Raw genomic sequence first — 26,564 nt, 5'->3', positions numbered from 1 at the left:
GCAAAATTTGGCTTTTCAGCCCAAAACACAAATGGCCTAGCCCAACCAGAATCAAATCCGAAACCGAACCCGAATAAAACCCGAAAAACCCGAAAATTTCAGATTGGTTTCGGTACCATTTTTCTCAACCCGAACCTGATGAACCCAAAACCCAAAAATCCTACCCGTGTACACCTCTACCGAAAATTGTTCGAAAATCGCAAACACTAAAAGCCCTACCGATAGGGACTAAAGTGAAGCCTCACAGTCATAAATTATCAAACAAAACAAGAATGAGGAATCTTTTAATATATTTAACCATGTGGCATATATAATATACTACATTATAGATATATGAATGATTGAAAAGCAATCAATGTAAGCACAAACGTCAGCAGAATTATTAAATCTTGAAAAGAAGCCACACAAAACACAAGGCTGCATTTTTATAAACACAAAGCTGCTTTGGCTCTTAATTTATTCAGTCACATAATCATCACTTCACTTGCCTAAGTACAGAACAGATTAAGAAAGAGCTCAAACGTTTCAGTAAATGGCTTCGGCTTCTGCTCAAGTTCTCAAAGATCATCTTATGACGCCTTACAAAATGGGAAAGTTCAATCTTTCTCATAGGTAGGCAATCATCATTTTTTTTTTTTAGTTTGGCTAGCAGGAATATTTTCAACTTTTATTGATATAAAACAAGATAAGTAAGAGAGTTTTGGCTCTGTCTCGGTTCAAGGGTTGTCTTGGCTCCCCTGACAAGACAAAGGTCATACGGCAATGTTCCTCAGCCACATGCCATCTCATACTACTCTCAAAGAGCCTCCAATGGTGGTTTTCTCATTTCTGAAGCAACTGGAGTTTCTGATACTGCTCAAGGGTAGGGTAGGCTAGTTCTTTCTACTGATATAATAGTACAATATTTGTCAAACCAAGGCTTTATATTGACTTGAAAGTTGTTATAATAGGTACTGGGATACACCTGGTATATGGACACAAGAGCAAGTTGAAGCTTGGAAGCCTGTTGTTGATGCTGTGCACGCCAAAGGTGGTATATTCTTCTGTCAGATTTGGCATGTTGGCAGAGTTTCAAATGCAGGTGTGTTTTAGAATACAATTATCAACTATGCTATGCTATAAGTATGAGTATGAAAAGATGATTGTGTAGATATATGGCAATGGCATGGTTGACTGTTAATTGCCCAATTATGTTATGTGGAAAGAAAACTGAGATTAGAGAGAGTAGAACAGAGAAGAAGAATCATTGTCTTGGGCTGAGAGTGAGAGAGTTTCTTTTGAGAGTAGTGTGTTACAGTTCATATTGGTAACTCCAAGTTTGGAAGAACTGGATTAGACCATAGCAATGTGGTTGAACCAGTATAATCCAATCTTGGTGCTTTTGTTTTTCTCTTTTACTGTTTCATTTTGATGATTTTGTCTAAATCTTGTCAAGTATAATTGTTGTTATCTGATTCTTGTCTTCTTGGTGTGAACAGTTTTCCAACCAAATGGCCAAGCTCCAATATCTTCTACAGACAAGCCATTGACTTTCCAAAATGGCATTGAATTCCTTCCTCCAAGGTGGCTCAGCACAGATGAAATTCCTCAAATAGTCAATGATTTTAGACTAGCTGCAACGAATGCCATCAAAGCTGGTAGATTCAATTCCTTGTTTCATGTTTGTCCTGTCCAAACTTCTGCAACTGACATAGTTGTCTTCACAGGCTTTGATGGAGTTGAGATCCATGGATCTCATGGTTACTTGATTGACCAATTCTTGAAAGATGGAGTGAATCACAGAACAGACAACTATTGCTGATGTGATAGGTGCTGATAGAGTTGGAATGAGATTGTCACCATTTATAAACTACAATGAATCAAGTGACTCCAACCCTGAGGCTTTGGGGCTTCACATGGTGGAATCTCTGAACAAGTATGGGATCTTGTATTGTCATATGGTTGAACCAAGAATGAAGATGGTTGAAGAAATTGACGAGACCACTCATAGTCTTGTCCCCATGAGAAAGGCTTTCAATGCCACTTTCATCGTTGCTGGGGGCTATGACAAGGAAGATGGGAACAAAGCTTTGGCTGAGAATTGTGCTGATCTTATCGCTTATGGTCGTCACTTCTTGGCTAATCCAGATTTGCCAAAGAAATTTGAGCTTGGTGTTCCTTTAAATAAGTATCACAGAGAGACATTCTACACCTCTGATCCTGTTAAAGGTTATACTGATTATCCATTTTTTGAAACCACAACTTAAGACTCAGAATAATTTAGTTTTGAGTACTGTAAAAGAGTGGGATTTGGGTTGTATTATGTGTATGTATCAGCACACCATTGTTTCTCTTCTCTCTATCTTTTTTAATTATTCATTCCAATATGTTTTCTTAAGCAATTGGTTAAAAGTCTCCAGCATTTTTGTTATACATAAAAACACCACAAATTAAAGGAAATTTACACGATGGAATGATTTTTTTTTTTAAAAAAGAACAAAGCATTGCTATTTTGAGCATATTATTATCAATTAAACTTCTAATGTTGATCAACATATAGTTATTAATGGTATTTTTCGACACTTTAATAACATTTTTGTACTTTTCTTATATTTACCATAATAACAACCATCCAACCTCAAATTTTGTTTATCTGAAAGTGAATTAATTTTCATTCCATTCATTTGTTTGGTTGCATTTTATGTGATGTTTGGTTGTAGTTAATGTAATGGAATTAAATCAATTTTCATTATATTTCTATGTTTGACTGCATTTTAGAGTATTGGAATGTCATTCCAATTAAATAATTTTTTTATATTGATTGATACAATTTAGTATAATGTTCCACATATTATATTTTAAATTAGAATATGTGAGACCCGATACTAAATTGCACCAATAATGATTTGTCGTGTCAGGTGGTGTTGAATACTACTGGTGTCCCTTAACAATTCTCATTTTCAAAATTAGAGTTAATTACTAACTAAACTAAAAATATAAATAATTAATAATCATTTTACTAATTAGCGAAATCTCATTGCAATCATATTAATAAGACTTCAAATAATCTTACCACTGAGTGAGTGATCTAGTGGCAAAGCAGTTACTCCCAAATGGTATTCTGTGGTGGGGTAGGGGTTCGAATCTAAGTGCTCCTCGGGAGCCTTAAATGTGAGGATTTATCTACCAGCTCAGCTCAGCCACCTTTATCTGGTGGACTATAGGGCCGCTATCTGCTAGCCTGCAATTAGTGCTCAGATGGGGCTCTGATGACGCACCCTATCATAAGTAGGAGAGACCCGTTGTATAAAGTTTTAGCAGACATTCCAGAACTTACCTGGTGGACTATAGGGTCGCTATCTGCTAGCTTGTTATTAGTGCTCATATGGGACTCTAATGACGCACCCTATCATAAGTATGAGAGACCTGTTGTATAAAGTTTTAGCAGACATTCCAGAACTTACCAGGTGGACTATAGGGTCGCTATCTGCTAGCTTGTTATTAGTGCTCAGATGTGGCTCTAATGACGCACCCCATCATAAGTAGAGGAGACTCGTTATATAAAAATTTTAGCAGATATTCCAGAACAAGATTAAAGCTCTCATGCTAACGCTCAGAAAGGGGAGCCAAAGCTATTAGCCCCCTCCTCACCTTTATACAACAATAACAAAAAAGAAAAACCCTTCATATAATCTTATTTTAATGTCTTCCAATCCAACAAGACCAACATATTAATTTATACAATTTTTTTAAATAATTAATTAATTTTAAAAAAATAATTAGTGTTAATTAGGTAATAAAAAAAGGAGGTTTATAATGGTTAGGCTGACCTCGCGCGCATCTTAAAACTGAAAATCAAAACGGATAAACTTACTCACACCAGAGACCTCTCTCTCTCTCTCTCTTCTCTCTCTCTCTCTACACTCTTCACTCTCCTCTTTCTCAGTAGCCATAGCCATAGCCATAGCCACTGGAAGAAGCACAATGCAAGCAAACCCTACACTCACCACTACTTACAGTTACAGACCTCTCCTTCACCATCACCATCACCATCACCATCTCCCTCTCCAGTTTCCTTTCTCCCCAATTCCATGGCGCCGTCGTGGTACCTCTCTCAGACTCAGGGTTTCCAAATCTCACTCTTTCTTCTCTCTCCTACTCTCCGCCAATAAGAATCCCTCCCGCTTCGCCTGCAGAGCTCTTCCCGAGCCCGTCTCCGTCAAAATCCCCGTCGGCGATAGACATGTATGTAATGTCTCACTTGTGCTTTTTTTTTTCTTTTTCCATTGTGTGTTTGTTTCTTGTATGCTCAAAATTGCTTCTTGTTTTTCAGATTTCGGTTGAGACCGGCCATATTGGTAGACAAGCTAGCGCTTCTGTTACAGTCACTGATGGAGAAACTGTAAGTAAAAATTTCAATGTGGATAAATACCATTCACATTTTCATTCGTTTTTTCCAACACTACCATGTTTTCTTTTCTTACAAACGGAAGTAGCGACTGTTTTTGTTGTAAAGGGTTTTGCTTTTGGGTATGTGCCATTGCCAGTCTTGGTTTTTAAGTATGAAACGGATGATGAATATGATCATGTTCAGGATCAGAAGTTGTGTAGGCTTTTTTCCCTCCCTAATTGATTCACTACCTTTTGGAGCTTAAGTATGAAACGAATAGAGTATTAGACTCTAATAACACGTACTGATGATGAATATGATCATGCTCAGGAATTCAGCTTAGGAACATAATTTATGTGTTGCTGGTAGAGTTGCTATTTTCAATTAATGTGATGACTACATTAAATGGTAGAAGTAGAACAGCTACTTAGTCGTCCTATTATTATGTTTCAAGACATGACAGTGATTCTGCATTTACAAGGGTTTACTTTCAACTCCAATTTTGAAAGTTGAATATGAAAAATTAATCTTTTATTCAAGCAACTCACATATCTAAAATGATTTTTAATTGATGGTATGGTCAAGTCAACTATCCTGGTTTTATGTTGCTTGCATCCCATGATACAATGTGCCCTGATGTACCATTAACTTGCGGGTGAATTTTAACAGTTCATATGGACTGCTAGTTACATATCTCCTTAAATTTTAAGAGGATAATTCATATTCTGACTCTGGGGAAGATATATAATTGGAAGCTTAATAAGTTTCATTTCTAAAATGCAAAGCTTCCTAATGTGAAGAAATAAAACATTTTATTTTCCTTCCAGATTGTTTACACCTCTGTTTGTTTGGCTGATACTCCAAGTGAACCTTCAGACTTTTTTCCTCTTTCTGTATTTTATCAAGAGCGTTTTTCAGCAGCAGGTCGAACTAGGTATCTGTTCTGTTTTTCTTCTACCTGCATCTTTTTATTTGTCCACTTGTTTCTTGAGTTGAGTGAGACTTTCATGCTCATGGTATTACTGTTACAGCGGAGGGTTTTTCAAAAGAGAAGGAAGGACAAAGGATCACGAGGTAATAGTTTCCTGTTTCTTTTTTGAGTTTCAAAACCTTCATGTTTCATTTTTTAAATGGGTCTTGATTTTTGTGAACCTAAAAGTTCATCATAACACATATATAGATATATATATATATGTGTATATATATATATATTGTAAAGAGCACACATTGATTACTTATTACATTTGAAAATCATTTTTTATCTAAGTTCTTGATTTGCTAGTTCAATTAGGTAGGTATTTGGTTATTTGATGCTAAAGAGTTTAAAGATATTTTGTTTGCTGATCTAGTCAGGGATTGGAGTTTTCTGATGTAATTTTCTTTAGTGTGATGTATATTTTTAAACATTTTGTGTCTTTCTATCGTTGATACAAGTGTTTAAAATCTTAAAAAATATTCAATTAAAAAGGAACATATTTAAAATTTCTTGATTTATGTGGTTAGTATGGGCATTTACCTTTGTGTCGCTTAAAGTTTTTGTGATGGTCCAATCTATAATAGGAAGGAAGCCTTACTCTTTGCTCCCATCTCCCTTTTCTAATAGGAAATGGTGTAACATAAACTATGGGGTTTTGTAGTTTGGTTTGTTGTTTTCTTCAAGGAATTTTGTCCTTTACTTTACTCACTTGTCCTATGATTATTTGTACAATAGTTTTTATTTTCTTTTTTGCTGTTGCATGCAGGTTCTGATCTGTAGATTGATTGATAGGCCTTTGCGTCCAACAATGCTGAAGGGCTTCTACCATGAAACTCAGATACTTTCTTGGGTGCGTTAGCATTTACTTTTAGTCGTTGCAACAAATATAGGCACACAACATGTATTATTACAAGTACTTAGTTTAATACAAAGAAAGAAAAAAGGGAACAAATTACCCAAACAAACTAGGTATTAAATCTCTAAGAAAAGCCTCATGGCTGGCTACATCCTGCTGTTCTATGCTTTTTATGTGTTGATAATTACGTAACACTTTTATTTTCTGAACAGGTCAGTTCGTTAGAGCTGTCTTTCTACATTTATGCTTCGTACTTCCTAGAAATTTCATGATCTTCCTATGCATGCAGGTTCTGAGTTATGATGGTTTGCACTCTCCAGATGCTTTGGCAATCACAGCTGCAGGAATAGCAGTGTAATTTTTTTTTTCATCTTTTTTTAATTTTTAATTTTTAAATTATCATGTACTGCCACTTTGATATCACATTTAGAATTTGATAGACTAGCATATTCTTTTAGCCTGATTATATAAATTCCACAGTGCTTTATCGGAAGTGCCAAATGCAAAGACTATTGCTGGAGTTCGAATTGGCCTTGTTGGAGATAAGTTTATCGTCAATCCAACAACAAAGGAGATGGAAGACTCCAAGTTGGACTTGTTGCTAGCAGGCACAGATGATGCAATATTAATGATCGAGGTAGACTTATACTGCAGATTAGCTTGTTCTAACTCATTGCATTTCTTTTTAGCGGGGCACTTATCAACTATTTTAATCTCTTCATAAATTGATTGTATTGATTTTATATGTTGTGATGGATTATCATCTAGTTGTAGGATTTTTTTTTTCCTACATAGTAGCTTGTTGGGGATTTTGTTTTTAGAATTTTTTTGATTTGTTCATATTGTAAGTTTTACACTCAAGCTTGCAACACCATGATTGGTATGCCACTTTAAGGTCATGAATATTAACTTACTACTGTTGAGATCAAAAACAAAAATTGAGGTTAATTTGTGATTAGAATATCATTATCTTTCTTTTCCTTTCATATTTTATGTGCAGATTTTGTAGACAATAGGTCACTTGAGACATATATGATGGTCTTAGATATGGAATTTGATGTATGTGCCTAAACTTGATTGATACTTATTATGAAGAGAGTGGGTATAATAGTATACTATATAATTGCACAAAACGCTATAGAAAAGTTTAATATTCTTTTTGAGGCGAATTCAAATTCCACTTGTGAACTTTATCAATCTTATTTCCTTCTCCTGTCTAACTAAGACAAGAAAAGAAAAAATTGATACGTTTGTTAGTTAAATGCACCCACGTTTGAATCATGATTAGTTCTGGTGGCTGTTCATATGTTTCTGGAGACGATTTATCCTTTCTCCTTATCATCATTATCTATTGTGGTTGCAGGGTTATTGTAATTTTCTTCCCGAGGAAAAGTTGCTGGAAGCTGTACAAGTTGGGCAGGTTGTTAACTTCATTTGAGTATGTAGCTGTATGCTGGCATGTTTTTATTTATTTACTTTTAGATGCTTTGGCTATGTGATCCCACACTATGCATGAATTTGGAAATGTATGTAGAACAATCTGTCTTTTTTTTTTTTTGGAATGCACAAATTGGTTTGATTGTAGTTAGTAAAAGAAGTAATTTGGTTATGGTTGATATGCAAATTTGTATATTATGAATAAAAATAGGTACTAAAGTATGTGTCAATTCTTGTATTTAGTGATAGTTGTAGCAATGTCACATGCAAATCAGTCGTGAAATTTCATAAAAATTCTATGTAGATCATTTCCTCTGTTCGTATGGTTGCCAATTTGCCACCCATACCACTTTCCCGGCTAGTGTATGAAACATATTTGAAGTGATAACTGTTATCATGTCTCAAAATTTATTCATTTGACTGAATTTCAATATGGTTTATGTAGTTAGTTATCAGAAGATTTCATGATGATCAAAATGTTTTTCTTCTTTTCTTTTTCATCTTTTGATATCAGGATGCCGTGCGAGCAATTTGCAGTGAGGTGGAGTCTTTGGTTAAGAAGTGTGGGAAACCAAAAATGTTTGATGCAATCAAATTGCCTCCTCCTGAGCTCTATAAACATGTCGAAGTATGTACTTTCTATCTTTGCTGGAAGAAAACTTACTTTTAATAGCAATACACAAGGACTATTTGTATTGTACTCAGTTGAAAGAATCTCAACCCAAACATAGTGAATGGTGCAAATATGTAGATATATTTGTTATTCTCAGTCTCAGATGATTTGTTCGTGATTTTATGGTCTTAGTTTTTCTCACATGGTTTATAACAGTAACTATCATGCAGAAAATATTGAATTGAACAGAAGAATTTGTATTATGTGCAGGATATTATTGGCAATGAGTTAGTGCAGGTCTTGCAGATTAGGAGCAAAATACCTAGAAAAAAAGCTCTCACTTTGCTTGAAGATAAAGTTATAGACATATTGAGTGAAAAAGGGTACATTAGCTCTGATGCAATTCTTGGTGTTAATGAAACACTATCTGATATACTTGAGGATGAAGATGAGGATGAGGAAGTGGTTGTAGATGGTGAAGTGGATGAAGGAGATGTTCATATAAAGCCTACTTTACGAAAAACCACTCCATTGGTATGGAGGAGCTTTACTTTTATATGTTCATACAGTAATATATTTTTTTAGACAAAACTTCCTTGTATCAACAAAAGAGAAAAGTTTAATTGACAGCATCTTATATTGCTGTATAATCAATCTTCTCTAACTATCATTCTGCTGTGGAAATGTTACTTTCTATCTTCTAGCTGTTCTCAGAAGTAGACGTGAAGCTAGTATTTAAAGAAGTTACATCCAAATATCTGCGAAGATGCATTGTTGAGGTATGGATATTTGTTTGCAAAGAGAATTGCCTCTGACTAAATGTCACCACTTATCTTATTCTGTAATATTTAGGACATGTTGTTCTCTATGGTTGTACACTTCTTCTTTTCACTTGTTTATTATGTTTTTATTATGTAATTATACAGACATATATTATCATTTCCATGTCCATGTTAAATAAAGTGAAATTAGAAGAATACCAACAGAAGCATGGAAATGGGTTACTTCTTTATTTATTTGTTAATTTTGTGTGTATTTTTGCAGAATGGAAGAAGAAGTGATGGCCGAACCCTAGAAGAAATACGTCCAATAAACTCAAGATGTGGACTACTTCCAAGGGCACATGGAAGTGCTCTTTTTACACGTGGTGAAACTCAGGTCTAAGGGAGTTTAGTTTTTGTTTAAACATGGCTCATATACTACCTGATTGAGTGTTTGTTTGCATTTATGTGCATGGGTTGGTCTTCCTAGGAACCCATTTTTTTTTCCATCCATGCCTGATTTTTTTTCCCCATTCCAGTTCTTATACTTGTGCAGATTATGTTGTAAAGTGGAATTTATCATTATTACTATAACCTTTTCCTTTAATGCTTCTATCTTGTCATATTTTCATCAGTTCTTTGTGGATGTTTCAGTCCTTAGCTGTGGCTACACTTGGCGATCGACAGATGGCACAGAGAATAGACAACCTTGTCGGTGTAGAGGACTGGAAGAGGTTCTATCTCCAGGTCTTTGCTACGATTATTACTTTGCTTTTATTTTTTGTTTTATGTGTGTATGTGGGGGTGAGTTACCTCCTCAAAACGTAAATTCTCACAGCTGTGAACTTGCTTTCGAAGGCCATTTGATGAACATCTCCTGCTACCTTACTTAAAAACATTGATCGTCAAATTGACTTCAAATTATGACTTAGCTGGTTCCCGCTAAGATTCTTGCAAAGAAAAAATCAATCTCGTATAAAACAGTACCTGTCGATTTATTGCACAATTTATCCTAAACTTCTGTCCTTATCTTGAGCTCCATGAATCTCATTTTGTAGGTAGAGCTAAAAAAAGGTCATGTCATATTGGAAAGTATCATTCTCATTCTTGCTTGCGTCATTTAGGTTAATAACTCGACATGGAAGTATCACAATGAGAACACATGTGCAAACATTATTTCTTATATTGTGTTTTTAATGTACTTTCATCACCATGTAACTTTTCTGAACCTATTTATTTAGCACTCATTACTCTTGTTTTTTTCCTTTTTTTAGTACACATTTCCTCCTTCTTGTGTTGGGGAAGTTGGGCGGATTGGTGGTCCTAGTAGAAGAGAAATTGGTCATGGAATGCTTGCAGAGAGAGCTCTTGAACCAGTATTGCCTTCTGATGATGATTTTCCTTACACTGTACGAGTTGAGAGTACCATCACCGAGAGCAATGGCTCCTCAAGGTCTCCTTTGAATAAGATTTTCATTCATCCATGAGTGTTACTGTAATATATGTCATTTCCTTGAAAAAGCGTCAAAGTGGATTGCTTAACATCATACTTTTACTTTTGTAACACAGCATGGCATCAGTTTGCGGTGGTTGCTTAGCGTTGCAGGATGCTGGGGTTCCGATTAAATCCCATATAGCTGGCATAGCGATGGGTTTGGTTCTGGACACTAAAGAATTTGGTGGCGATGGTAGTCCAATTATTCTATCAGACATAACTGGATCTGAAGATGCCTCTGGAGATATGGATTTTAAGGTCTTTTGCTGAAGTGTTGTTTAAATTTTTATTGAACTTGTATGCTATATTTAAAGTTAAACTCATCAGAAAATATTCTAATAAATATAAGTTTATAAAGCCTGTGACTGTTAGTAGGATCCAAACTTTACAACTGGAATGTAGCCAATAATTCAACGATTACAGGTCGCAGGAAATGAAGATGGTGTAACTGCTTTTCAGATGGACATTAAGGTTAGTCAATATTCATCCTATTGTTCAATTCCAATAATTCTCTCAATATAAAAGCCTAAATATGCAATTTTGACGTATTCTCACACTGGTCATGTGTATGTAATAACAAGAAGTAACACTTGACCATATTTTTCTAGGTGGCTGGAATTACTTTACCTATTATGAGAAAGGCACTTCTACAAGCGAAGGATGGCCGGAAGCATATCCTTGGTAATTTTACAAAGATGCATACTAAATACTGATGAAATTTTCTCAAATTTCTTCTTGCAGTATTTCTGACTATAGTTTTTAATATTGCCGCACCAAATTTCCAGTAGTGGGGCCTTTAATATTTGAACAATTTTTCTTCTTTTTTCCTGTTGTTATATGATTGAGTGTGCTACATGAATTAATGCAGCTGAAATGTTGAAGTGTTCACCTCCTCCGTCCAGAGCGCTTTCAAAGCATGCCCCGCTGATTCATGTCATGAAGGTCTGTTAACGCTTGGAGCCATATATATTGCTTCAATGCTTGGAATTGATGGTTTGCACAGTATTGTGATTCTTGTTTACATCCTGTTCGACTACAGGTCAGACCTGAGAAGATACATGTAATCATTGGTAGTGGTGGGAAGAAGGTAAAGAGCATTATAGAAGAGACGGGAGTAGATGCTATTGACACAGAAGAGGACGGGACTGTAAGATCAGAAGAAAGCCTTGTCTGCAACTGATTTTTAATTCTGGGTATCATTTTCACCACTGCTAGCTAATTATAACAAATTCATTGCATTTTCAGGTGAAAATCACCTCAAGGGATTTGTTAAGCTTGGAAAAAGCTAGAGCAATTATAAGTAATATGACAATGGTTCCAAGTGTAGGCGATATTTATAGGTATATGATTATGTCCTTTGATTTATTTTTTTTATAATTGTTTATTTCTATGTTTTTATACGATGTAGATCAGGGAAGCATCCTAAATGTTTGTACAAATCTTGTTTATCTAAAATAGGATTTTGTTTGTGGACTTTTTGACTTTGTTGATTATGAAGTTGTTAAGTGGTTAGAGTTTCTGGCCTTTGAACTCTCAGGAACTGTGAGATCAAGTCAATAACAAATTATGGAGCTTTTGTAGAGATAGCACCTGGACGGGAGGTACCTTTCGTTTCTCTTTTTAGCCAATATCTACTCTTCAATTCCTATAGCTGGGATGTGAACTTGGGAAGTGATAATGCTCTCCCATTCTTCTCTTTCAGGGACTTTGCCATGTTAGTGAGTTGAGTTCAAATTATATAGCAAAGCCAGAAGACGTAAGCTTTTTTTTTGTTTACCTTTTCACTTTTCAAATTTTATAGTGCCAAACAAAGTGATCTTACTTTTTCTGTCATTGTTCTGTTTCAGGCTTTTAAAGTTGGAGACCGTTTTGATGTTAAACTTATTGAGGTATTGCACAGTTTCTTATTTCTTATTGACGACTAAAATTTGTATTTTCTGTCATAATTGTTCATACTATGAATTTTTGTTCATGCTGCTTCCTTTTTTGTTGGAAAACATGTGATGTGACATGGCATATTGTACAGGTAAATGAAAAAGGCCAACTTCGGCTTAGTCGTCGAGCTCTACTTCCCGACGCAGAGAATTCCAGTGACTCAGAAGATAGTGCAGCATCACAAGAAACAAGCGATAAGGGTTCACCTAAGAAAATGGTGAGTGAACAGTCCAAGGATAAAGGTGGCGCAACAAAAGGAAGGAGCTCCAGCAAAAGTAACTTATCAGAAAATAGCATACAAAAGAAGTTTATTCGGAAATTAGTTGGCCCTGGCAAAGAGAACAAAGAGAAGGAGAAAAAGAGCAGCAGTAAACCACTCAGTAGCATTTCGAGCAAAGATGGAAATAGTTTAGTCAATGGAGAGGCAAACAATATTGGATAATGACTTTCATTTTTGTTGATTGATGAGGAAGGAATACATCTCTCTCTCATGCTGAGAGTGGCATGGCATGGCAGAAGAACGGCTCCCATACTGAAACTGACATTGGTAACTAATTCTACACTCTACTTGTATGTTCTTGTTTTGTTTTCTCTAGTCAAATTAATCAGATTAGCAATTGAGTGTAAATTATCATGTGTTAGCAGGGAAATTCATAAGGAGATCTGTTGGTTACCTTGATGGCTGGTTGGTTCTAACGAGCTCGATTGTTGAAATTTCAGTGCAGAATGCAGAGTGTAGTTGGATGCATATAATAGCTTCTTTCTTTCTTTCTTTCTCATATTGTGTTCTTTTAGAAAACCTCATGTCATGGCCACTATAAATTTACAGAAAAAATGATTGGTTCTTGATTTAAGATGTGCATGTTATTAGTTTCTACTACTTGAATGAATGAATGCCTTGACTGCTTTTATTGGGTTCAAATGTATCATTTATAGCAATATTATTATTTTCAAAATGAGGCTGTAAGCATAACAAGAGTGTACTACTTACTATTCATTGTTTATAGCTGCTGTTTTTGTTGACAAATAATTAGCATTTTTTATTGTTTTTATTCTATATTGCAATATAGCACAAATTTAAAGAAGAATGCCAAACTGATTTATTATGTGGGTTGAACATAAATCAAATTATATCTAGTTTCACCCTCACTCGTTCCACTAATCAGACCAGAGAAAGTAACACCACCAGTTCAAAAATTCCTCTGTACACTTCTTTACTTACTTTGTTTTGTAAAAGAACAAAAGAAACCTCACCACCCAAATCCCATTTTACAATGAATCTTAGCTTTGATAAATTAGCACTCTATTAAATAGAGTACAAGAGAAAACATGAAAATAACCCCAAAAACCAGATTATTAATTCAGTTATTCTAGGACATGGCATTTGTACATTACAAAATGCTTATTTTCTTGTCTCTTTCCTTTGAGTTAGCCCTCAGAAGAACATTGCTTGTGTTTCATGTACGTTGTGGAAGCTATCTCCTTCCTACATTTTCTGAAAGACCTCCCTGCATCATAGGAACACTGGCTGGCGTTAATTGAAAGTGAAAAGCATAATTTGGCATTAAGGTTTAAACCAAGATTGTAAAATTTACCTTAACCATTGATGATGATTACAGGATGCCTGAATTTATACCATTATGCATATTGAATATCGCCCCAATCTCACAGCAATTCCCAGGGTGTGCCTTCCATCTCTACAAACTGGCAGATTGGTCACTTGTTTTGTAGTTGGCCAATAAAACATGTTCTGAACAGTAAGATAAAATAAAATATGAACGTATTGTTTTAATTGTTGCTAACCTGGGGTTCACATTGTGATATTTGGCCATTCTGAAATCATATGGCGTTCAACTGTTGTAGCTCTAATGGTGGTTAGCAACCAACAAATTTTCTGATTTGACTGACTAAGAAGGTTATCTTCTCTCTGTCCTTCTAAATGACCACCCTGCATCAGAGAGACATTGGCTATAATTAATCCACAACAACAATAACTAAATCTCGACTCTGTTATAGCAAGCTGGATAACTCTGATACAACAACCAATGATCTCAACTTATAAATTAGCACTATATTTATTAAACATAATTCATAAGAAACATATAAAACTAAATCCAAAAACCAGATTATTAATTTAGTTATTATAGGTGGCATTTGTACATTACAAAATGCTTAATATTCCTCTCATTTCCTTATCTCTTTCCTTGGATGGAGCCCTCACAACATTACTTACTTGTTTCATTGAAAGTGAAAAGCACAATTTGGCAAAAGGTGTCCAAAGTTTACCTAAATCATTAATGATTAGAGGATCCCTCAGCCTGAACTTATATCTCTTCCATTCCATCACTTGAACTCATAGACTTGAGAACATAAATCACTGCATGATAGAAGTTTATGACAAGTAAGAAATGTTTACTTGCTCAATGCCTTTTATAGCAGCATGCATTTCCATGTGAAATATGTTCCCAATAATTAATTAACTGATCAAATTTTATGTATTAATTGTTGCTAACCTGGGTCCCATTTTATTTGAAATCAACTTGTGAATAAACTCCAGTTTGTCCACCAAAAAACATGGTTTTTCTCTGCCACCGTGCAACACCAAAATAGTTGGCATAACAACAAATATAGATCATGAAAATTTACAGAAACATTGGCAAAAACAGGGGTTTCATCCATAATAAATAGCTGTCCTAATTCATAAACAAATTTGAATCGCAAATACCTGGCTTATTCACAATAAAATTCGACATTGGGTATGTGACTAATCTTGTACCAGGACTTGTCACTCTCCTTTGGGCCGTAGGTTTTCTTCAGCAGAGGACATTCAAGAAAATGCAAATATCTGAGGGAGGTTGGAAAGCCTTCTTCTGACAACGTCTGCAACTCAGGGCAAGTATAGATTTCAAGTGTTTCCAAGGAGGTGAGTTGTGTGAGCCCATTTCTGTCCAGGCCTCTAAGTTTCGAAAATTGATAGATATAAAGAGAGGTAATAGTGGGAGGCAGTAGGCCTTCCGCCGGAAATGATTCAATATCTTCTTCATTCTCATAAACAGAAAGAAATCTAAGATGGGGTAGTGTTTGCCAATTCCATTTCATCCCCAAAAATTGATGATAGGATATCCGAAGTTCAGACAAACGACTTTCAGGAATTGTCTCTATCAACGGACAACCATCAATTGTTAAAAAATTTAGAGATGGGAGAGAGGAACTCCTCTTCTCCTCCGGCAACCACTTTACTTTGGGGCATTTCTTGAGTTTGAGGAAAGTCAATTTAGGGGCAGTAAGTGCATTGTTTGGAAAAGATACAAAACTAGGACAGTCGCAGATAGTTAGAGATGTTAGTTCCTGAAGACATGGCCCAACAACAGACATTGAGAGGGATTCAAAATAGTTGCACCATCTTATTTCAAGAGTTTTGAGATTGGGAAATAAATCCATATCGAGGGATCTAAAGAATTCACCACAGTACGACAACTCAAGAGATTGCAGAGGAACAGTAGTTGTTGGCAAACATGCAGTAGATGTCAACGAACAAGATTCAGCAGAACCACTCGTCATCGTCATCATGTGTTGTTGTTGTTGGTGCAGCTGCCGATAAGGATCGGTTGGTTTTATTGCCTTCTCCAATGACTCTCTATCTTCCAAATATCTAATATATATGCTTCTGGCACATGGTATTCTTGGGATTTTTAAAGTACACTGCTTGTGTGCATCGACTTGAATTTTTGTTAACGAAGGAAAGAAGCAAGGCAAATCCCCGATGAGCTTAGGACAGTTTGAAATCTCAAGTGTTTCGAGCTTTCCGTAAGTTGTTGCATCATCTTCTGCTTGCATTGAATGCCATTGCTCCCATGATGACATGTCAATGAAGCGTAAGGTTTCCAATGCTGAAAATGGCTTTCTCCCATAACTACTATTCCAACCATAAAACTCAGAGCCCACGCTCACTACCGAATCAAATTTTACGATATGAAGATGTTTTAGGAAAGACAATTGACCAAGTGGTGGTAAACTGGTGCAACGCTTACAATACATAAGCTTTATGTCGACAATGTTACTAAATGAATCGTCCCCAATCCAAGTTGAAAATTTCATGCCCGGGTAACCAAAAATGCAAAGCTGCTTCAATGTTGTGTTAGCTGAAAGCATGTCAAGCACACCCTCTCCACATTTCGGATCATCACCATCACCATCACCATACCATTTCAAACTCAATTCCTCAAGTTGCTTCCTATCTAGGACGTTGACTTGATCCGATGCTACTATGGAGCCAACATTTTCTAACTGCTCAATACAAAGCTTTCCTCGAAGGCCTAAAAGTTCTGCCAATTCTTCTATTTTGGCACCACTTTCCTTTCCCACAATGAATGTCGACAATATTTGGAGATTCTGTAATTTACTTATTTGGCTTGGCATCTCTACTAGCCCAGTACCCAACACATTAAGATATCTCAAATTAATGAGGTGATGCATGTCTTTAGGCAGAGTTTCCAGTTTAGAACAACCTTCTAGCTTCAGTGTCTGGAGATTGTATAATATTGTAACAGAATCCGGTAACTTCACAATGTTGGTGAAAGAGAGGTCTAAATAGCAAAGATATATTAGTTCACCAATTGAATTAGAAAGCTCAGTCATACCAGAATAACGAAAAGATACAACTCTCAAACGTTTCAACTTTGACACCAAATGATGCACTACTTCCTTAGGTATACACATATCTTGATATTCTGAACGTAATGCTAAAAAGGTCCGCAAACGAGTAGGCTCAAAATCATAACTAGATATCTTTTCATTGCAGCAAAGGAGTTCCTTTGTACATCCAAGGTGACGAGTCTTCTTCTCAAACTTGCCAATGTCTTCACTATGTTCTAACAAATAATTGTATTTTCCAGAAACAGCTCTAGCCAAATCAACGATAAGATCATGCATAGAAACTATATTCTCTGCAAATTCACGAGTCTTTATTTGAAAAAATGACAGAGATACTAAATCGTCAAAATACGCATTGCCCACTTCTTCCATGCTCCTACTCCCTTCAGAATGCTTCACAAGATTTTCAGCCATCCATATCAAGACCAGCTCCTTTTTGTCAAATTTATAGCCTTTTGGGAATATCGAACAATAAGCAAAACACCCTTTTAAGTGTGGAGGAAGATAATGGTAGCTCACTTCTAACACAGCTGGAAGAGTCTTACTCATTTCCCAAACATTACTTCGAGCTATTTGTTCCCATCTATCAACATCCCACGTCGAGCGCAGGATCCCTCCTAGAACTTTAGCAGCCAAAGGCAAACCTTTACATTTCCCAACAAGTTTTCTGCCAATGCTTTCCAGTTTTGGGTTATCATCAAACTTTCTAGGATTGCCATTGGAAGCATGGTTCGCAAAAAGTTCCCAACAATCATCTTCTGACAATGCTCTAAGCTGGTGTGTATCACCAGTTCGAATGCCATCTGCAACGTTAGCACTTCTCGTCGTTACTATCAGCTTGCTCCCTCTCCCCCCATCATCGAGAGGTTTCATCACATTTTTCCAGCAAACATATTCTTCTTCCCACGCATCGTCCAGAACAATGAAAAACTTCTTTCCCATTAGCTTCTTTGACAGATTAACCTGGAGCGAATCCAAACTCATGTTATTGAAAGACTCCCCCGGAGCTATGCATTGAAGGATGGTTTTTGTCACTGCCATGGCATCAAACTTGTCAGAAACATACACCCAGGCCAAAACTTCAAACTTGTTCTTAACTTGTTCATCGTTGAAAAGGGTCTGAGCAAGCGTGGTTTTTCCAACCCCACCCATTCCCACTATGGGAATCACTTCATATATCTTTTGACTACTACTGCTACCTGAATCTTCTGACATCAACATCTTGAGCAAACCATCCTTGTCCTTATCTCTGCCATAAACTTCAGGTTCATCAGGAAGAGAAGTCGTAGGTGACCTTTCTGTGAGTTCTTCTTTCTTAACATCACCAACCAGGCGCAGAATACTGATTTGCTTTTCAAATTGCTCCAACCTCCTAAGAATCTCATCCATCTGGTTCTTTCTTTTGCTGCCAGTGAAATTGACGAGTTTGGAGAGTTTGTTACTCACCTTAGCAGTGATGGCTGTCGACTTTTCTTTCTCAGTAATCTTGAGCTTGAGAGCATCGTATTCGATTCCAGCGAACAGATCCTCCGCATCATCGACGACGTCTTTGAGCTCGTCCAGCCACTCCTTCACCCCAGGGACTTTGTTTTGCTTCTGCTCCGCATCAGCAAGGACTGCAGACAGAGCCAAGAATTTCATCTTCATGTCGTAGAGACGACTAGAAAAACCAGAGCGTTTCTTCCCCTTGAAGAACTCCACCACATACGGAGAAGCAATCTTCTCGAGCAAAACATTCAAGGAAGCAGACACAAGAGCTCCCACCACAATTTCAGCAGCCATCAGTAGTAGCAGGCTGAGTTTCACAGACAAAGATTCAGAGAGAGAGAGTAGTTGGAATGAGAATTTGAGCCAAGTACAGTAGAAACTTCAACTTTGAACGGTTGACATATATGAACTTTCTTCATTCATCGTTATCTGTATTATAAATTATTGCTATATGATATGATAATATATGAACTTTCTTGATTGGTAGGAAATCTAAATCAGATTTTATAATTTCAAAAACAAAAATAAGGTGGTCCCATCATAATACTTGATTGGTTCTTTATTTTGAAAAAGCCAATCCTAATTCATATCCCAATTTTATACTACAGACCACGTTTTTCTCCATTTCAAATATTAGTTTGGATATTGTTGTAAATTTTGTAAGAATGAAAAAATGTATTTAATAAAATGCACAGTAAACCTCAAAAATGAAAAATATATACATATATAATGTACATAAAATATTTTAATAGTACATAATTTATCATGAATTTATTAATTAATATTCTAAATTTAAATTTTATTTAACTAAATTTATTATCAAAATTTAATATTATCATTTGTTAAAAAATATTGAATTAAAATAGTTTTATAATTTAATATTGAATTTAAGAAATGATGTTTTCACGTTTTCTTACCTTTTTTATTGTTTTTTCTTCTGAGCACTTGTTTCTTATGTTCTCTTTATATATTAATAGACTTTTTACATTTTTTGTTAAGGTGCTATGTTATGTACAATAATTTTTCTTTATTGACAATTTTTTTTCTTTCTTTTTATAATTCTAGTGTTAAAATATTTACTCTATTTTTTTAATAAAAAGGGTATTTTCTTCAATTTAAAATTCTTATTCACCTAAATAACTATATATATTTGTTAAAATATTTCATGGTAAAATTATATGAAGGGATGCAATTTATTCTAATTTATAATATATTTTTTAAAATAAAATTCAGCTAATGATAAAATATTTTATAAAATAAAGATTACAAAAAAAAATTACTATTAATAAATAAATATAAATTTATCATTTCAATTCTATACTAAAAGTTAAATATTATAAAATAAAAATAGCTAACAAAATAAAATATTTTTCTAAGTCCACAAATTGTAAATTGAGTTTTAAAAAAAAAATAAAAAATTCTTGCTAATTTTCTTTTATTTTTCTTACAGTCTTGATTTTTTTTCTTTTGTCCTTTTTACAAGTCAATCTACTTTTTAAAATTTTTATCTATATAAATTTAGTAAAATAATTAATTATAAAATCATATAACAGAATATAATTTAATTCTAATTTACAATATATTTTCTAAAAAAATTCATTGATCAAATAAAAATTACAACAAATAAATTAAAAAAATATTTTCACTTCAATTATTATTATACCAAAAATAAAAAAATATATATTACATATTCAATTTTTAAATTTTCTACCAAAAAATTATTCAATTTTATAAAACTAAAAATAGTTAACGGACAATACATTCAATCACATTTTCATAAACATATTTTCAGACACTAAATCTAGATTCTTTTTTCAGAATCATACTTTTTCAAAATACAATTTTTAAATCACTAATCAATTATGTCCTAAAAAAATATAACTTTAATTTATAAAAAAAAAATCAAAGTTAATGACAATACAATATTGTTATGAATTTAATTAATGCACTATTATTAAATTTTAATTTATCAATATAATTAAATTTTACTTTCAGTTAAACCAATCACGTATTCAGTATCTGTTATATTTTCAAATTTAATCTCAATCACATATTCAGTTTTTTAAAACTCAAAAATAGTTTACTGACATTGAACCAATCACATTTTCAGAAACATGTTTTCAGTCACTAAATTCAGATTTTCATTTCAGAATCCCACTTTTCAAAAATACAGTTTTCTAATCGCGAACCAATCAGACCCCGTTTTTTCCTTAATTATTTTGACACTATATTTTGATAAATTATTATTTAGACTCTGTATTTTATAAAATTGTTAAAATAGAACCCTAAACTCAATTTTAATGAAGAAAAAATTGAATATAACAATACCGTTTTTAAGCATAATAATTTTATTTTTATTTTGAATTATTAATTTAGTAAATTATTTATAATTTTAATTGAGAAAATATTGACCAAAATCAGATTTAGAGTTATATTTTAACTATTTTACAAAACATAAGATCTAAAAAAATAATTTATCAAAACACAACAAAAATGATAAAAAACAGAGGTAAGAAAAAGTATAACACATATTTTAATAACATCTAACTTGTGTGTAATCTATTTTGTCTTTTTAGTCTTTCTTCTCTCTCTTTTTAGTCCTTTTTTGGTTTGGTAGAAACTTTTTACTGTTTTTATAACGTTGCGTAATCTATGGCAAATCATCTTCAGTATCTCAAATTCTCATAGCGAACTAGATATCTCAAATCAATCAACAAGACACAGCATATCTTTCGTTTCTTATCTTTGTTGGTTTTTTTTTTTTTACTAATGTTATTCTTGTTGTTTATTATTTGAATAAATTTGATTTTAAATTTTAAGTTGAGATTCAAACAAGGTATGGAACTTGTACCTGCATCACATATAGGGACATTGGCATTAATTGAAAGTAAAAAAAAAAAAAAGCATGATTTGGCAGAAGGTATAAACTAAGATTATAAAATTTACCTAAATAATTGTAATAAAAGGATGCTCTCAACCTGAGTTTATAGAAGACTGGCTGATTGGTCACTAAGAAATGGTTTATTTGGTTGATGCCTTTTATAGCATCAGTTTTTTCAAGAAGGGATTCCACCCACTTCAATTCATATACACAAGTTCAGTGACCAACAAGAACTCTACCAATAAAGTCTATAGAAACTTTGACATTTGATAAAAAAAAAAAAAAAAAAAAAAATCTTCTCTCATTGGTACAAATAATGAAGATCCTTTTGGCATGAACAGCAGTGTACTCTTTCATGTCCTCATACTTGAAAAAACAACACTTTCTGAGGCTTGACATAGTGAAGATCCTTGAGCCAATTGGTTCCTCCTGATTTGGGAATGGAATGGAAGCAAGGAGGATTATGTCTTCTTCTTGGGCTTTGAATTGCTTTTGGATCAAGGTGATGAGGTTGGGAACCAACAATCTTGGTACAAAGTTACACCATGTTTCAACCAACCACTAGCTTTAGGTAGCTGAGATAAAACCAATTCTAGTGATCCATCGTCCTTGTTGTTTTCGCCACTACTATTTGAAACATGTTGTGTGGCTTCCTCTGCCATGCATGTTGTTAGTGCACTGCAAGAACTTGAATGTGGGAATCCAAAGTTATGGACAAGAAATCTGGACAAAGTATGGTATGTATGTACTGGAAAAAGTCATTTTCTAGTGATCCGTCGTCCTTGTTGTTTTCGCCACTGCTATTTGAAACATGTTGTGTGGCTTCCTCTGCCATGCATGTTGTTCGTGCACTGCAAGAACTTGAATGTGGGAATCCAAAGTTAATCATAAAAATCTGGACAAGAAAAATAATATATCTGGATGTACTGTTAAAAGTCATAAGTAAGAAATGGTGTATAAGCAGTAGGCATTTACATAAGAAATAGATTCTGAACAGTAAAATTAAACCTGAAGTTTTTATATTAGTTCTTAATTGCTAACCTTAATTTCCATCCTGATATTTTGCCATTCAAAACTGATATGAGTTTCATCTGTTGCAGATCTCATGGTGGTTGGTCGTGCTCAAGTGTTCTGCAACCAAGAAAAGCTTCCTAATTTGTATTAGTGCTTTATTAAATTACTCCACTAAAATAATACAAATAACAATCTCTATGTAGATCACTATCAAAAGAAATATTCATATAACAAAACAAAATTTAAGCAGAGTGATTTAACAGTGTGAACCCAAACTGTTATATATATATATTTTGCTGAACATTTTATAATCCACAACTACAACATAAACAGATCTTGACTCTAATGACCCTGATATTTAGCAGGCTGGATAACCCTGCTACAATCCTTAGAGATGTTTCTTAATAAAAGCCACTCATATTTTTGATATCTTATTGTTGAAAAGCCACTCATATATTTTTTTTTTTTTGGTAAATCAGAAATTCAATGATACCAAACAGAACCTTACAAATAAACAGCACCTAAAACAGGCCTGGATATGTCAACTCTTTAATGAAAAGCCACTCATATTTTTGATATCTCAGTCTTTCATGAATGCTAAAAACCTCATATAGATTGTTTAAAGTTTGTCATTTTGGATAATAAGAAGCTCAATCACAATAAGTAACAAAATATAGATCATAATCATGAAGATATAATAAAAACATTGGCATTAAATTGAATGTGAAAATCTTGATTTTGGAAGTGGAAACAAAGATGCAGGTTTAACCTCACCTTGAAGTTTTATTGCATGCCATTGAGGATTGTGTATAACACTTTGCACAGCTTTTGAGTGTCCAAAATGGTACTAATATTTTAGCTTTTCCAGCAGCTTGTATCAACATGCTTTTAAATTCTGATATGTAGAAGAAAGAAAAAAATCAAGTAAGAAGTTCACATTTCTAGGAGCTAAAAAACTAAATATATCCAAAGAACAATGAATAAACTAAACTGAAACATCAAACTAAAGAAGTTAGAAATACAGAGAATAAAACTAAAAAAAAATAAAAACATTGAAAAGCAAATACCTCAATGAATCAATTTCATAAAATGAGAGTTGTTGTCTGGATGTTTGAGATGTGATGCATGGTAAATGCAGCTCAATAAAATTGGATATGGGGTATGTGACTAATCTTGCTCCAACACTCCTTATTCTCACTCTCTGGGTTGTAAATTTTCTTCAGCAGAGGACATCCATGTATGTTCAAATACCTAAGAGAGGTTGAGAACCCTTCTTCTGATAATGTCTGCAACTCAGGGCAACTGAAGATTTCAAGTGTTTGCAAAGAGGTGAGTTGTTTAAGCCCATTTTTGTCCAAGGCTCTAAGTTTGGAAAATGTTGAGATACCAAGAGAGGTAATAGTGGCAGGTAGTAGCCCTTCCTCAGGAAATGATTCCTTATCTTCACCAGTACCAACAATTCGAACATGTTTAAGATTGGATAAAGTTTGCAAATCCCAATTCATCACTGAAACCAGAGGTTTATAAGATATACAAAGTACATGCAGACTAATGAAAGTCATCTTCTCTGGCAACCACTTAAGTTTGGGGCACTCACTGATGTTAATGAAAGTCAATTTGGGGGCAATAAGTCCATCTTTTGGGAATGATACAAAACTAGGACAACACCAGATAGACAAAGAAGACAGAGATGTTAGTTCCTGACATTGCCCATCAGACATTGAAAGGGCTTCAAAATAGTTGCAGTAACTGATAGCAAGGCTTTTGAGATTGGGAAACAAATCCATATGGAGTGATCTAAAGGATTCACCACACCTTGTCAAATGAAGTGACTCAAGAGGGTGGTAGAATGGAGTAGAAGTAGACATCAATGAAGAAGAAGATTCAAAATGACTCATGTTCTGTTGCAGCTTTAATGCCTCCCACAATGACTCGGTACTTTCCACTCCTCCAATCGTTATTTCTTTGACACAGGGAAAGCTTAAGGTAGTCAAAGCAAACTTCTTATCTACATGAATGTTAAGCTTTGTCAAGCAAGGAAAGAAGCGAGGCAAATCCCCAATGAGCTCAGGACAATAAAAAATCTCAAGTGTTTTGAGCTTTCCATATGTTGTTGCGTCTTCTGTTTGCATTGATTGCCATTGCTCCCATGATGACATGTTCTTGAAGCTTAAGGTTTCCAATGATGAAAATGGTTTTCTCACATAACTGTTCCCATAAAACTCACTACCAACAGTTACTACCGAATCAAATCCTGAAATGTAAAGACTTTTCAGCCAAGGCAGTTGCCCAAGTGGCGGTAAATTGGAGCAACGTTGACAGTTCCAAAGCCCTACATGGACAACGTTGCAAAAAGAATCATCCCCAACCCAATTTGAAAATTTTGTACCAGGGTAATAATCAATCTTGAGTTGCTTCAAAACTGTGTTGGGTGAAAGCATATCAAGTACAGCTTCTCCATGTTTTAGGTCACCAACACCATTACTCCATTTCAAACTCAACTTATCTAGTGGCTTCTTATCAAGTATGTTGACTTTATTCGATGCTTTTGTGATATTGATCACATTCTCTAACTTCTTAATGGAAAGTTTTCCTCGAAGACTTGAAAGTTCTGCCAACTCTTCTAACTTTGCTCCACTATCTTTTCCCACAACGAAAGTTGTCAGTGTTTGGAGATTCATCAATTTATTTATCTGGCTTGGCATCTCTTCTAGCCTACCTCCACTGATAATAAGGTGTCTCAAGTTAATAAGGTGATGAATATCTTTAGGCAGAGTTTGAAGTTTAAAACAGTTTTTCAACTTCAATGTCTCTAACTTGTACAATGTAGTAAGAGATTTGGGTAGCCTCACAATGTCAGCGTTGGAAAGGTCTAAGTAGCGAAGATGCTTCAGTTCACCAATTCAATCACATGAGAATGGCGAAAAGATACAACTCTCAAACATTTCAACTTCGATAGCAAATTGTCCACTACTTCCCTATGAACACAAGAGTTGGAATGAACATCATCTAATGATAAAAGGGTTCTCAAACGAGTAGTTTCAAAACCATAACTAGATATCTTATCATCAGAACAAAGGAGTTTTGTGATACATCCAAGGTGACGTGTCTTCTTCTCAAGTCTATCAATGTCTTCACTGTGCTCTAACAAACAAGAGTATTTTCCAGAAACAGCTCTAGCCAAATCAACAACAAGATCATGCATAATGAAATAAGACTCATGATGACAGCAATTGGTCTTCAGTTGAAAAAATGACATAGATACTAAATCATTAAAATACTCATAACCTACTTCTTCCATTCTCATATTCTCCTCTGAATGCAACACAAGATTTTCAGCCATCCAGATCAAGATCAATTCATCTCTTTCAAATTTATAGCCTTTTGGGAATATTGAACAATAAGCAAAACATCGTTTCAAATGTGGAGAAAGATAGTAGTAACTCACTTCTAAAGAAGGTGGAAGAATCTTACTCTTTTTATTTGTGAGCTCTCAAATATTACTCTTTGCTATTTGGTCCCATGCCTCAACATCCACCATGGAGCGCAAGAGCCCTCCTAGAACTTTAGCTGCTAAAGGCTGATAGAGAAAATATCCCACATTAGTGTATGTATATTCAACAATTTATAAGAGTATGGGTTACTCCACTCATCACCAATTTGTTTTGAGATGGAACCCAATACTTCTTACCATGCACCATTTCCTACTTTCTAAACCACTTTCCACTACATTCTAACATGGTATCGGCTTCCTCGGCCTCCGAAGCTAAAGCTCGGAAAGGAACGAACTTTGAAAAAGAGCCAACGAGCGAGCCGTCCAAGATTAGTGAGCAAAAATAACTATCTTCAGGGAATGTTAGAAAAAATAAGAGTATGGTTTACTCCACTCATCACAAATTAGTTTTGAGAACCCCATACTTCTTACCATGCACCCTTTCCTACTTTCTAAACCACTTTCCACTACATTCTAACTAAGACAAACCATTGCATTTCTTAGAGATTTCTCGGCCAATACTTTCCAATTTTGGATTCTCAACAAACATTTTAGGATTTCCCCTCGATGAGTGCTTTGCAAATAGTTCCCAA

The 26,564-nt window shown here is 34.6% G+C and overlaps 3 protein-coding genes and 1 pseudogene across 8 annotated transcripts; 2 read left to right on the top strand and 2 right to left on the bottom strand.

The window, feature by feature from the left end:
- Positions 1-479: 479 nt before the first annotated feature.
- On the top strand, positions 480-2,246 carry LOC133824890 (12-oxophytodienoate reductase 2-like; annotated as a pseudogene).
- A 1,603-nt stretch (positions 2,247-3,849) lies between these two features.
- On the top strand, positions 3,850-13,319 carry LOC133824889 (polyribonucleotide nucleotidyltransferase 1, chloroplastic). Of its 3 annotated transcripts, none has more exons than XM_062257908.1 (25): positions 3,850-4,224; positions 4,313-4,381; positions 5,197-5,303; positions 5,401-5,443; positions 6,112-6,195; positions 6,491-6,555; positions 6,682-6,838; positions 7,565-7,621; positions 8,153-8,266; positions 8,522-8,785; positions 8,956-9,030; positions 9,296-9,409; positions 9,667-9,759; positions 10,287-10,465; positions 10,582-10,765; positions 10,931-10,978; positions 11,116-11,188; positions 11,376-11,449; positions 11,547-11,675; positions 11,753-11,847; positions 12,045-12,108; positions 12,210-12,263; positions 12,355-12,396; positions 12,534-12,989; positions 13,085-13,319. In XM_062257908.1, exons 1-24 carry the CDS (start codon positions 3,964-3,966, stop codon positions 12,882-12,884), a joined length of 2,796 nt encoding a protein of 931 aa, XP_062113892.1. In that variant the 5' UTR covers positions 3,850-3,963; the 3' UTR covers positions 12,885-12,989; positions 13,085-13,319. The 3 variants fall into 3 exon arrangements, with proteins under 3 accessions (XP_062113892.1, XP_062113891.1, XP_062113893.1); XM_062257907.1 differs by having other exon boundaries at positions 3,851-4,224; positions 13,088-13,319; XM_062257909.1 differs by having other exon boundaries at positions 3,852-4,224; positions 11,547-11,654; positions 13,088-13,319.
- A 199-nt stretch (positions 13,320-13,518) lies between these two features.
- On the bottom strand, positions 13,519-19,003 carry LOC133824888 (putative disease resistance protein At3g14460). 4 transcript variants are annotated; one of them, XM_062257905.1, is made up of 6 exons: positions 15,168-19,003; positions 14,956-15,027; positions 14,729-14,819; positions 14,246-14,390; positions 14,038-14,192; positions 13,519-13,950 (listed from the first exon to the last, which is right to left on the bottom strand). In XM_062257905.1, the coding sequence occupies exon 1, from the start codon at positions 18,875-18,877 to the stop codon at positions 15,173-15,175; it is 3,705 nt and encodes a 1,234-aa protein (XP_062113889.1). In that variant the 5' UTR covers positions 18,878-19,003; the 3' UTR covers positions 13,519-13,950; positions 14,038-14,192; positions 14,246-14,390; positions 14,729-14,819; positions 14,956-15,027; positions 15,168-15,172. The 4 variants fall into 4 exon arrangements, with proteins under 4 accessions (XP_062113889.1, XP_062113886.1, XP_062113890.1 ...); XM_062257902.1 differs by having other exon boundaries at positions 14,038-14,146; XM_062257906.1 differs by having other exon boundaries at positions 14,038-14,139.
- Positions 19,004-23,348: 4,345 nt separating this feature from the next.
- LOC133824887 (putative disease resistance RPP13-like protein 1) lies at positions 23,349-25,381 on the bottom strand. The gene is made up of 2 exons (XM_062257901.1): positions 23,546-25,381; positions 23,349-23,373 (listed from the first exon to the last, which is right to left on the bottom strand). Exon 1 carries the CDS (start codon positions 25,181-25,183, stop codon positions 23,618-23,620), a length of 1,566 nt encoding a protein of 521 aa, XP_062113885.1. The 5' UTR covers positions 25,184-25,381; the 3' UTR covers positions 23,349-23,373; positions 23,546-23,617.
- Positions 25,382-26,564: the final 1,183 nt, after the last annotated feature.

Source organism: Humulus lupulus, chromosome 3 (assembly GCF_963169125.1).
Source record: "Humulus lupulus chromosome 3, drHumLupu1.1, whole genome shotgun sequence".
NCBI classification, from domain to species: domain Eukaryota; kingdom Viridiplantae; phylum Streptophyta; class Magnoliopsida; order Rosales; family Cannabaceae; genus Humulus; species Humulus lupulus.
Note: the sequence above shows the minus strand (reverse complement) of the source record. Positions and strands in the feature narration are given on the sequence as shown.

Excerpts from the sequence above, each read along its gene's own strand:
- LOC133824889 (XM_062257908.1), top strand. The coding sequence starts at position 3,964 with ATGCAAGCAAACCCTACACTCACCACTACTTACAGTTACAGACCTCTC. Across the intron at positions 11,189-11,375 it reads TGGCCGGAAGCATATCCTTG|CTGAAATGTTGAAGTGTTCA; the intron begins GTAATTTTACAA and ends GAATTAATGCAG. Across the intron at positions 11,848-12,044 it reads AGTGTAGGCGATATTTATAG|GAACTGTGAGATCAAGTCAA; the intron begins GTATATGATTAT and ends TTGAACTCTCAG.
- LOC133824888 (XM_062257905.1), bottom strand. The coding sequence starts at position 18,877 with ATGGCTGCTGAAATTGTGGTGGGAGCTCTTGTGTCTGCTTCCTTGAAT.
- LOC133824887 (XM_062257901.1), bottom strand. The coding sequence starts at position 25,183 with ATGCCAAGCCAGATAAATAAATTGATGAATCTCCAAACACTGACAACT.